This window comes from Epinephelus moara, chromosome 10 (assembly GCF_006386435.1).
Source record: "Epinephelus moara isolate mb chromosome 10, YSFRI_EMoa_1.0, whole genome shotgun sequence".
NCBI classification, from domain to species: domain Eukaryota; kingdom Metazoa; phylum Chordata; class Actinopteri; order Perciformes; family Serranidae; genus Epinephelus; species Epinephelus moara.
Window position 1 is genome coordinate 11,507,301 of NC_065515.1, and position 13,125 is coordinate 11,520,425.

General features: G+C 43.1%; 1 protein-coding gene across 1 annotated transcript in view; it reads right to left on the reverse strand.

The window, feature by feature from the left end:
* Positions 1-1,994: 1,994 nt before the first annotated feature.
* Positions 1,995-13,125, reverse strand: part of ncanb (neurocan b) — a 220,265-nt gene continuing 209,134 nt past the window's right edge. The window contains exon 16 of the mRNA XM_050055537.1: positions 1,995-12,939. Within this exon, the coding sequence (XP_049911494.1) occupies positions 12,809-12,939 (131 nt within the window). The 3' untranslated portion in view covers positions 1,995-12,808. The remainder of the gene's footprint in view (positions 12,940-13,125) is intronic.

Genomic DNA, 13,125 nt, shown 5'->3' on the forward strand with positions numbered 1-13,125 from the left:
GTATGTGCACATGTATTCGCCCCATTTGCTATGATACCCCTAACTAAAGCCTGGTGCTACCCATTACCTTCAGAAGTCACATAATTAGTTAAAGTCCACCTGTGTGCAGTCTAAGTGTCACATGATCTCAGTACATATACACACCTGTTGTGAAGAGACTGCAACACCACCAAGCAAGTGGCACCATGAAGGCTGAGGGGGCTTTCCAAACACCTCAGAGATAAAAAAGTTCTGGAGAATTACAGATCATTGTTAGGTTGTAAAAAATACTTTGAAACTTTTAAAATCCCTCTGAGCACCATTAAATCCATTATAGGAAAAAGGGAAAAAATGTGGCACCACAACAAAGCTGCCAAAAAAAAGAGGCCCACCCACCAGAACTCACTGACCAGGCAAGAAGGGCATTAATGAGAGAGACAACGGAGAGACCAAAGATAACTCTGAAGGAGCAGGAAAGCTCCACAGTATCTGGAGTATCTGTCCACACACTCCTCTGAGCTAGGCTTTATGGAGGAGTGGACAGAAAGTTCAAAATTAGTCTCATCTGACCAAAGTATCATTTTCCAAATGTTTGGGTAGTCTCCCACATGCCAAACTCCAAACATGTTCTTATTTCTTTCTTTAAGCAAAGGCTGTTTTGCCTCGCTCAGTGGAGTGTACGGCTCAGTGTTAGTCCTCTGGTCCGCTGAATCCTCTCATCTAACTCTCTGTAATAAATCAAATTAGGGTATTTCCCAAAATGCTCATAACTTGTCAGATTATTTAGAATTAATTTTTAGTTTTTTGTTTTAACTTATTATTATGAGGTATATTTTAATGGCACAGTGAAATGGCCGTAGAATAATGACACCATAAGTGTTTAGCCTGGTTCCCTATAAGACTTGCTTTTACTTTGCAACTCTGTCTGCCAACTCATATGATCTGCCAGGAAAATGAAGGCTCGATCTAAGGCACAAAGGAAGTGTGTCAACCATTGTGTAACCAAAACAGGAAGAGGACAGAACTGTTTTCCCCAGTAGCTATCGGATGCTATCCCCAGTTACCAAAGGGTATCAGTTCTTTGCAGTTACTATCCCCAGTAGCGGAAACAGCCGACAGTGGAACAACCAAAGCTACAGTGGAATCAGGTTGTCTTACTACTTGGAAACACTGTGGGGGTGAAGTTGAAAAGTTTTGTGTTTCCACTTTAAGAGTGGAGAGCCTTATGAGTGCTGACAAAACGATAACCTCCAGGACAAAAAAATGAAGCCAACACAGAAGTCCTAAAACTGCAGTTCCTTGAATGGCCACTAGAGGCTGGCTCCAGAAGTGAGTCAATCTCTATAGACCCTCCTGTTAAAGTGCCCAACGTTACAGCAGAAATAAACATGTTCACAGCCTGGTTTTGGACTTAATAATTAATTTAAACATTCATGACAACTGTACGGGGTGAATATTTGTATAAATCTCCCATTTGCATTTTTATCGGGGCTCAAAGTTTTGCATCATTGGAATAGTGGTCGCTTTGAGTGACAAACTGACTGCGAGACGTCACTACAGTCAGATCCACCTCTCGCTCCACCAAAGCTCCAAGCTGTCATTGAAATACGGTCACTTCTGGCTCCAAAACACCAAGATGGCACCAGCCAAAATGCCGGACTCGAGGCTTCAAAAAGGGGGTCTGCATAATTTTATATGTCGTGGATATTATATTATTTCACCTCCTTTATCCTTTTTAACTTTTACTATCTCTATGTGAAGAAAAAATGCTGTACAAATAAAGTTCTTCTTAGTATAATTTGAACATTAATCCCTCGGGGTAGAATAAATAGTCACCGTAGCAACCACCAATACATGCTGCTACAACCACAAATGTCACATTTGCCTAAAAACCAAACAAACAAATAAAATAATTAACAAAACCAATGTGTGTCATCACTATAATTAAAAGGAGGGTTTAGTCACATACTGGCTAAATAAACTTTGCACGAATAATCACAAACAAATACAGGTAACGGATCCAAACAAGGGTTTCCTTTAATGATCATTTGTCTTGTAAAGAATATAATACAATGACAGGACCGGAATTCATAAGAACATACATCAATAAATATGGATAAATACTCATGGACCACACTCACACAGCTGTCACAGGCGGGCTCAGTCGCAGTCATGTTGTCTGTGTGTTCACAGTCGACGTGAACACACAGTTAGCTGCAGACTGAAGTGTTGTGCAGGGAACAGAGCCAAAGAAGTGATGTGTTTTTTTTTTTACTGCAGGGTAAAAGTATCACCTCGCTTCTGGCTCACCTGCAGACCAGAGCGTCTCTGGTTTTGTGATGCAGCAGTTTAAAGCAGCAGCAGTGTGTGTGTGTGTGTGTGTGTGTGAGCAGAAGTGAGAAATTGCGAGAGGGGGAGATGGGCTTTGGATCCACTGAGGCTGTGTGAATATGGTCCAGAGAGGCTAAGCAACAAACACACCCAGAGTCTAAATGGATTTTTTTTTAAAAAAGAAAAGAGAAAAACCTCAGAGTATTTACATCACAGAGGAGAAGTGTTTGTCATTGATTCCTGCTCTGCGTTTGTCTCTTTCATTTCTCATTCTCTCACTCTAACATCTCCCCATTCATGCATCCCAACAGAATGCAGCTGGTTTTGTCAACGATGATAAATTGTCTCAACTCATTATCAGACAGAGACGCCATGTCGTACAAACACCACCGGGGGTGTTCCTGTGCATTATATACCGAGCAGTGAAGAAGTGATGCAGCAGACCACAAGTGGAAAGGAGTGTTGAAAAGTCTAATGAGCAGAAGATAATGATGCAAATTATGCAGAGGCAGCAGTGAGCTATGACAGTCTGCTTTCTGTGTCATTTCGAAAACATCCAGCGGTCAGTCGATGCTATTGCGCCGTCGATGCCATCGACAGACTTAATAGGAGGCCAGGACAGACGGCCTAATCGTGAAATCAATAGTCTGTCTGTGTGTGACTGAGGACAACAGCCTCTACTGCTCTTATCAGGTTGTCATTGCGGACGAGCGCTGTGTCGAAATGCCTCAGGTTTACAGTCACGGACAGTTGTTACAGTACATGAAGGGAACAGAGACTCTCAGTTATCTTTCACACGGTTTGCAAACAGTCCACACATGTACAAAGAGAACTGTTCATCTGTCGCTTACATCTCTTGACAATATATATGGAACACAAAGGGATGGATGGAGCCTGGTTGTCTGCTCGGACATGAGATGCATTTGTTAGCGTATTTGGCTAACTAGCTCAGTAGTAACCTCGCATTCCTGCCATGCCACATTATTTTGAGGGATCAAAGGTTATGTAACAAAAAAAAAAGAGGCAGTTCCCGACTTGAGCATCCACTGCGATAGGCTACACTCCAGCAACTCCAAACGTTATGTTTGCGAAACACAATAGTCCTCATCTTAAAAAACATTCTTTTTGTAGGCTAATGAAACATAAGCCCTGTTTCAACCAAATACTTTCAGTATGGTACCTTTGGAACCAAAAGTAACCCTTCAGACATGGTACCTAGACCCTAGCGTTTCCACTGCAAACAGGACTCTTAAATGTGGGCGGGGTTGTTGTCAGTCACTGCTCCGTCCAGCACTCACTGTATTTCCTCCTTTATCAGTCTGCACCTCGTTTATCGTCCACAGAATGAGGCTGCATGCCAACATTTTCAGAACAAAATAAAACAGGCTGCAGTGAGAGTCTCTCTCCATGGGTTATTTAAAAATTGCAGCTTTGTGCATTTAGTCCTTTCCAGGCAAGCTCAGGGGTTTAGTGTTGCTGTAGCCCACAGGAATGACGCTCTGTGACACTTTTTTTTTTTTCTGAGTGAGGATTAGAATATATGCAGTTCACATAATCTGGTTGAAAGATCCACTCATTGCTAAAACTCTATGTCATTCAAGAGAGACGATAAAAACTAATGGAATGGTCAAAGTTGAAATTTAAGGTGTGCTGATGGATTCACGTCGTCACCTCATGCATCCAATAACATAACAAGTTAACGTTCCACCTTAAAAGTTGACGGCAGTCGGCCCAGTGAATGAAATTATTTTTTCTCAGACTCCAGCTGCTGTGAGAGGCAGCAAAACATCTTTTCATTTTATAGTAACAGTTTACTAATAAAACTCTCCACGGTATGAACAGTGGTTACATGAGCCTCAAAACCAGACACAACTCTGAGCAGAGTGACCGCCCTCTACTGACCAATCAACAGACTGCAGTGTTCACAGCTCCACCTTTTAGTACCAGATCTGTGTGCTGGGTACCCCAACAGAGGGGGGACCAAACATGGGGACGGTACGGAACGGTTCTATTGATACCATCCACAACTTTTCACAGTGGAAACAGGAAAAAAGCGAACTGAACTGAACTGTGTGGAAATGGGGCTTAAGGTAACGATAGCACACTGATTCTTATTTTCAGGTGATCATACACTAATGAAAACATTCTCATCATATAATTATATCACATTCCTGCCGATATATCCCCCAAAATCTTACACACTGGACCTTTACGACACTTTAACATGGCTTTTGATTTTAAAACCAGTCAGCAGGAAACTTTAGCAGCGTAATTAGCTAGCTAGCTAGAGCTGGTAAAATCTTCTAGCCACAGTCGTCAAATCAGCTGCAAAATTCAGTGTCAAGAACTTAAAGTCTGACAGGCAGACTTGTTCGTTTATACGCCTCGTAGGTTCTTGTTATTAACTTTGAGGAGGTCTAATTAGCTCTTTTTTGTTGCTCTGTCTCATTTCTTATTTGGATATTAGGTCTGACTTCTTTAATCCCCTTTCAGTTCTTTTCTTCTCACCTTGACAGTTTTTATTTGTTATAATGTTTGGTTTTTTGGGGTGAAAAGAAATGAAAAGAAAATTATATCGCTGTGTATGAACACTGCTGCTGCTACCACCTGCTGCTGCTTTTGAGACACAAGGCAAAGACAATTTCCTCTGACTTTGTCTGTATCACTCCTGTCACACTGATTCAACCAGTCACACACTTCCTCACAACCAACGTGTTGTCACAACATATACAACTAATTTAAACAAGCTGTGCTCTCGCCGCCACTGTTCAGACAGAGTGAAATCAAACAGTCACAGCTACAAGCACACCGAGACGTCGAGACGCGCTCGCCTCATCCCACCCTTATCTCATCTCTGCTGAGCTCAGAAGACAGAGAGTGAGGGGAATGACTCGGTCACAATTAGGATATGTGGCTGTGCCGCCTCTGAAGATGTTCAGTGGTTTGCGCGCTGCTCTCCCCTCAGGCGTGGTGCTCGCTGCTGAGCCAAGACACAGCTGGCGGCAACCTCTGTTAAATCACTCATCTTCACAATTAAGACTCCCAATAATAAGGGTTCATCTCTGTCTATCTGCTCGCCCTCAGGGCTTCTGCGAGAAAGACCAATGAGGAGAGGCGACAGGGGGTGAGGCAGGGAGATGAAAAGAGGGAGTTAAAGGCGAAGAACGAGACAAACACTTCAGAGAGTGTGGGTCAAAGTGTTTGAAATATGAAGAGAAAAAAAAGTGTGTGAAAATGTGCGTTTTCCCGTGAATTCAATAGTTAAAAGCGTTGAGTTTGAGAGCGTCAGAGGGAAGCTGTGAAAAAGTTTGGCACCTTCGCAAGAAAGCGAGACCGAGCAATAACGTATCCAGAGGACGGGCCGAAAGCAAGCTGTCTCCTTACAAGGATGACACAAACACACACACACACATAGCCCAGGGGTCTATTATATTTTGGGCTGCTTGGTAAAAGTTTGATGAAAAACCAGAGCATTATCAGTGGAAATCAATTCAAACCAGGGATGTCAGTTTTGGTTAATTCTGCTTTCGACGGCCCGACACCCTTTAACCGCTACTAACCTTTTATATTTTACGAAAAAATGCAAAATGTGAAATAATAGAGGTGAAACTCTGTGTTCAGGGGAGTGTAACGCCTCATGCAGTTGTCCAATAGGGCAAGTGAGAAATAAATGTGATGTCTAATGTAAGGTCATCTGAAAATAAACTGTGTAATGGATCTCTGAAGTGGAGCTTCTCCAGCTGAGCTGCTTGTGTGCTTCGGTCTCACCACCGAGCATTAAACAGAACTGAATGGAAAACTCTGAAATACTGGATACTATAGAGGTTAACTCTCGGGTTACTGATGTCGTACAGGACTTAAGCGGGATTTATACTTCTGCGTGGGCTACTCCGTCGACGCCATAGCCTATACTACACCTCCACAGAAATGTAAGTACACCTCACAGTGACGCAGACCTCCTGTTTATTTTTGTAAGCTAAAAACCATGAAACAAAGCTTTTATTTACTTTATCACTGATGAGAAACAATAAACAGTGAAGACAATAAAGCCTCCACAAAATAGCATGTTAAGTCTTATACATGATTTATCCTTACTTCATATAAGTAGAGGAAATCCCTAGGCTAATTTATACAATGTAAAATACCATTGGCTTGTGCTAATAACGTTAGCATGTTATATTTGTTTGGAAAATGTGTTTAGTATAAGACAGTTGTTTTGTCAGTGAACCTTGTGAGTTGTAATGGAGCTGAATTTTGTAACGTTACCTCTGTTAAATATTGCTGTTGCCCCTGGTTTCATATGAGAAGAGGAAAAGTCTGCTAGCAACTAGGCTAATTTATACAATGTAAAATGCCATAGGCTTGTGCTAAAAACATTAGCATGTTGTATTTGTGGGGAAAATGTGTCCAGATAAAGACAAGTGTTTGTCTGTGAATCCTGCAAGTTATAGTGAAGCTGATTTGTGTACTTGTGTTTGAAATTGTCTCTATTAAGCCATGTTTAATGTGTGTTTAATGTGTGTTTTTAATCAACCAAACTTTACAGCACTTCACAGAAACCCAGCCGCCAGCTAGTGTTTAGGAGGTGTAACTGCAGAGTGACACAGACACACCACCATACAAGTATAAATGCTGATGCACAGGTATAATTCTGCCTTTAAAGTTACATTAAATATCTCTGGAATTACTTTCTCACTTGTATCTTATGGGTGTGATAGTGAAGATGGAGCTGATGGAGGATCCAGGGCAAACAGGACCAGCAGCTTCTCTCTAAGCTCAGTGATGCCTTTGTCGTACCAATCAGAGGCTGTGTTCCTAAGTATTTTTCTGAGGCTGTGTTTCCTTAATGACTTCTCTTAACGACTGTCTGTCTGTGGCTATCAGGAGAGTAATGTTAACGGGCAAGTGGCTGAGATGGGCCCGACTGTGGTAATCCCCTCCCAGAAGTTGGATGATGGTGCTGGTGTGTGACACAGTGGGTTTCTCTCAAGCTGTTCGCTGCGGTTTACCTTTGATATTTAATTCAAACTGACAAAGAAAGTAAGTTTAATATGGATCTATGGTGTTTTTGTGATAGGCCTAAAGATCTCCGCAGGGGTGAGGAAAAGGGGATAAGGAAACACAGAACAGGGGATTAAACATCAGATTACTTTTTTAAACCTCAACACAAACTGAAGCGTTAGTATGCATTTTAACTCGTCTTAATTAATCTAATTTTGTCCAATCCTGTCTCCTCGTGCTCTCTGCTCTGCGCGCCCAAAAATTCAGTTGCTCACTTCATCACTTCTTCAAAAGTTTTTAACTCCTGTCACATAGCTGAGCCTTTACACAGCTGTAATTACACTGTCACTGGGCATCAACTCTGATCTGAATTACAGTGCGAGGGGCTTCTGTCTGCCCTTTCATTCAACCACCCGTGCTCAATCCATTTTCCCGGACAGACAGAAAAAAAAAAGCCGTGTTGCAGCCTGACATCGAAGAAACGACAGGGGTTTGACGGCTGTGACAGTTCTCTGGGTCTCCTGCCCGTCACCCTAAACCCTCCACTGGCTGTCCGTCAGCCTAACCCCTCCCTTGTCATCACAGCTTCGCCGTTCTGCAGATAATGCAACTTGTTAATTAGGCATGCAGTAGATTAATTAAACTGATACAAAGGTGTAGGTTCACTTGTCTTCGCCGTGCGGAGGAGTGTTGTCATTGCCAAGGTGAGAGGAGACAAACAAAGGCAGAGAATTAATGTGCACAGGATGGATTTTCTTACCTCCTGTGACTTTATATAACCTGATCCTGCTTTAGTGGTCTTTTTACAAGATACGTGAGAGGCGGCTGAAGACACCGACGGTCCTCTTTCGCCAATAAAGAGCTGGTTAAACTGAATTTAGGTCCTCCACCACTTTTCTATTGTAAATAGACAGTGACAGTGAAAAGAATGTGGAGTGAGGAAGATAAATGAAAAGCACTAAAGTGAAAGGCGGTGAAGGGAAAAGGGAAGAACAAGAGGGAGAAACATAAAGGATAAAAGTGCTGGAGTCAGTGTTTGGGACATAATCCCAGAAGCTCCAACCTCAAGTGCTGGCTTTAAACAACACCAATTTAACCCGGCAGTAAAAGGGGAGGAAAGAGAGCAAAGCGCTTGTTCTATCCGTCTCAATCCTCTCTTTAAAGCAGGACACGCGGCAGAAGCGAGCACAGGTGTGAGCGGCTCTGAGACTCGAGTCTGCCCCAGAAATGGGAAGCCTTAATCTCTGCTGACCCTCTCTATCATCATCCTCTGGGACCGCAGCCACTGTCAACATCCTCAATCATCAACACACAAACACACACGCACACTGAGATGAGAGAGTTCTCAGCATCTCCGTGTCTTCTGCCTCGCAGGATATTCATCATCACACCCTGTGCACACAGCTTTGATTCATGATCCAACAGTCATCAGAATTAGGCTTTAGTCCTCATGCCTGTTCCCCAACTCATCCTGGTTTGGAGGGCTGGTTTTATCCGCAGAGAGCTGTAGATTTCGTTAGATTAACAATCGATCAGATAACAATTTGTAGGCGATGCTTGTAGAGACAAGCCCACTGAGAACACAACGCTGTAGTTCCCTCAGCTTGATGCTGTGTTTTAGCCTCTTTCATCTGTCTTACATTTGTTAGGTGTCCGACACATGACACTCAGTGAATGCCAATGTTGCTCAATATCTGCTGTGTTACCAAATTTTGGAGGCACTGAGTCAAACCACGTGGCACTGATTTGCTTTTCCTTTGTCAGTTTTAACACGCCATACCACGCCGAGCTGCACTGGAGCTGGACCTTCCTGCTCCTTCTCCAGAGAGGGGCCGACTGCGTGCCTGACTGTCTACAAGCGGGGAGCGGTAACGTCTTGCCCACTGCAGCCAAACTGACAACCCCTGTGTGTGAGACTCAACTCACATCTGTCTGTGCTGGACACCAAAGAGACAGATGTTTTTAGAAGTCTCTGTGAGTTCAGCTCTCAGTACTTTTGTAACTTATAACTGAATCTCTGTGGTTGCTGCTTCACAATAAAAGCGTCTACATACCAAAATAACGGGACTTTTATTGTGAAGAATCTAAAGGAAATGAAATTTTTTTATCACAGGATTAGTCATTTCTTGGCGGCTTTTCTTTCATAAAAACAAAGCTACTAGCGCAAGGAGGAAGAGTATAAGCAGAAACTGTCACAGAGAGATGTCGATGAAGAGCTCTAAACAGGCTCTTACTGCACCTCTGCAAACAGTTCATCTACATCAGGTAAACTTTTACCTGCCCCGCTGTAATGGAGAAGCGAATCCCTGCTGCACTAGGATGACGGGCCAATTCAAACCAAGCCAAACCAAGCCAGGACACGAGTGTGGAAGAAGGATAAAAGTTCTTGACTGCAGGTTAAAAGGTTCAGTGGGTAGCTTTTATATATATAAAAAAATAACTTTTGCAAGAATCCACTGCACCTGAACACTCAAACATTCAGAGTTAGCAGGAGTCTCCAACTCAGTGTTAATCAGTGCTCGTGCACACGCTGCGCCAGCCTCCTCCTCCCCACGCATGCTCTCACTCATTTAAGCTTTATATCTTCAGTCGGCTTCTGGAGGAGCTTTGCTAACACAATGCCTCAGAAACAACCACCAGCATTAAAGAAACTGCCCCATCCCTCCTTTGCCAACAACAGCGGACAAGTACACAAAGGAGGACCTGTGACGAAAAGCTTGCTTTCACTTTCACAGAAGAAGGTCATTGCTCGTCTTCTATTTCCTTGTATTTGCTGTGGACGCTGTTGTTGGCAGCACAGTGTGTGCATGAGCATTGACTGACACTGCGTTACAGACTCCTCCTGGCTTTGATTGATGGTTTTTATTCAGGTGCAGAGTATTCTTGCAAATGCCATTAGGAGCACTAGAAGTGATTTTTTCACAGATTACCTGTGTCATGCACTACCGTCAGGATGTATCGACAGTTTCAGCAAATATGGCACAAAGTTATTTTTTTTATAAAAGTTACCTACTGTAGCTTTGAGTCTTAAAATCAGTGAGAGTGAAAAGTAATCGACCATTTGGTGTAATCTGTCAGTGCAATCTCAAATGACCAATCTGGATGTTTTCTGACCTGCTGCCCCGATCAGTGCGATGAAGACAAAGAGGAAGGAAAGATTGTGGTCATTGCAAATACATTATCGCGATTTGATTAGGAGGTCCAAACATAAGGTATTAATTTCTTAAAATCCTGTTAATCGCGTGCTGCTATTTTCGCCGCTGCCTGTCTTTCAGAAGCTATAGACGCCTGATACTGGGGCTTATACAGGTATCATAGGAATCCAGTGGTACCAAGCTAACTTCTAAGGAAGGGGGCTAAATAACGCTCCAAAGTTAGGCAAATTTTGGTGAGGGAAAAACAGCATGGCTGTTTTCACAGAGGTTCCTTGACCTCCCACCTCAAGGTATCTGAATGACAATCGACTCTGTGGGTCCCACAAGTCTCCTGTTTATAGACATGTCCACTTTATGCCAGTCCCACACAGTTTTGGGCACAAACTATGCACTTTTTTTGCAGTGTTTATTACAAATTTATGAGTAGAAAAACTTGACACACAGTGCTGAGCTGCATCTCAAATTGCTCTTCAGGTTTCCAGCTTTCAGGTGATATATATCACTACTGTGTGGCATATACTGCTGACCTGCTATCTCCCCCCAAAAAGCTCCCTTGCCCCCTGCCAACAAAACGCAAAAATGGGTCTACAGTATGTGGGTCTCAGAGGGTTAACTGTATGCTGCAATTTTGTCTCTTTCATTGTTGGTGCAGTGCAGCACTGATTTGAAAGAAACACATTTTAAAGTTAGGCTCATAAAGTAAATTTCTTTGCATTCATTTGATTCCCAACCAAAACACTGTGGTAAGAATTGCCTCACCTTCTTAATATGGACCTCAAAACTGTTTTGACATGCAAAATTATGGAATTTTATTAAACCTGTGATTAAACAAGTGTGATTAATTGCGATTAAGTATTGAAATCCAGCGATTAGACGTGATTAAAAAATGTAATCTTTTGACAGCCCCAATTTAAACAAACAGAACTTCTTGGTTTCTGACAGACTGACTTCATGGTGAAGATAAATGACTGTTGACAGAGACAGATTGGGAACGGATTATCTCACCACCAACGCAGAACCAACTTTAAGAAAGTTTTAAAAGGCTGAAAGTGAAATATTAAATAAAATAAAAAAAAGACATATGTGTTTTTTGTGTACCCAAACTCTGCGCATGAACTTGTCATATCTTGTGCTTGTTGTGAAATATGAGGGGGCTACTGGATAGATAACCTGCTCCGTCTCTCTCTGTATCTCTCACGCCTGGGTGACAGTGTAATTTCTCCTCATCAAACCAAAGATGCAAAACTCTGCTGATGAGTGAGAAGAACTTGGCCCTGCTGCATCACCTTCATTAATTCACAGCACACCCATTCTCACAGCGACGCAAATTATGAGAAAAGGCAAAACAGATCGTGGGATTGCTGAGCTGAGCTGAGACAAACTGACATCAAAGATTGTGATTAACCCTTGAGAATGACAGGGATGGATGTCTGACACAACAAGAGCGGGCTGAGATTGTTCCGACACTTCAGAGAAATGACTGATGTGGAATAAGATGCGATGAAACTGAATTGAGATGCGTTTTTCCATTTTCCTCCGGGGATTTTTAGCATCTGATCTAAAGTAACTGTCTCACACTGACAAGAAGATACAACGCTAACAATCAAATAATTCAATTACAACTGCCTCTGATTCAAAGAAAATCACTTAAATCTGTTTCAGAATAACTCGCTTTAAGTCAAGTACAATGTCTTACAAAGAGCAAAACCAAAAGCAGCGGAGTCAAGAAATTAACACTTGTAGAAAATAATGTGTGTTCAACAGACAAAAGGCTCAAAGTCAACAACACGGATGTCTTCCTTGACTCGTCTGATTTTGTTACGGCATTTTCAGTGATGTCGTTCCTATTTATAGTTTGTACTAAACCACTTCTCCCCGAAGAATGTTCGGTGTGGATCTCAAAGGTAATTTTTTTTTTTTTTTTTTCAAAAACAGGTCAGCGTAGCCCCATGTTTCAGGTCATCGTTGAGCTCGGAGGGGAGTAACTGGGTCGAGTTAGAGGGTCGGTGAGAGACAGACGAGAAAGGAAAACAGAGAGAGGAAAGTAAAAAGAGTACAAAGGGATTTGTTGTTGTCCCGGTGACGCCTGGCAGCACTTTGGCAGGCCTCAGAGTTGACTATGATACAGGCTGACTCGGAGAGCCAGGGGTGGAGCAAAGGGCAGGGCAGTGCAGTGCAGGGAGGGGAGGGGGGGCTTGGGCTGAGAGTTTTGAGCTGGAAGGTGTGAAAGAGTGTTTGGGGAAATGGGGCGAGGAGAGGAAGGGACGACAGGGAGACAGGCAAACCGCAGCTGGCAGCAGAGGAGAAAAAGGAAAGGGGGTGGGTGGGTTTTTTTTTTTGGTTCAGACGTGGGCGCGGTTGTGGCCCAGCTCTCCTCCGTGGTGGCCTCCCTCTCTGTGGCCGTGCCTCTTGTGCTTCCTGCGCTCCCTCCTGCCCTTGTGGTGGTGGCGCCGGTAGCGGTGGGCTCGTCGGGCTGGTGGAGCAAACAGAGCGGAATAGAGAGACGGTGAGATAAAAGAAAAAAAGGGCAGGCGATTTATTAAAGAAGCCGGTCAGAAAGAGCGGAAAACTGATGTAAGAGGAAGATGAATCACTGACAAGCATCAGAAGCATTCAGACAGATAGTCGGAGGGAGGTGAAAGCAGGTAAGAGACCAGAG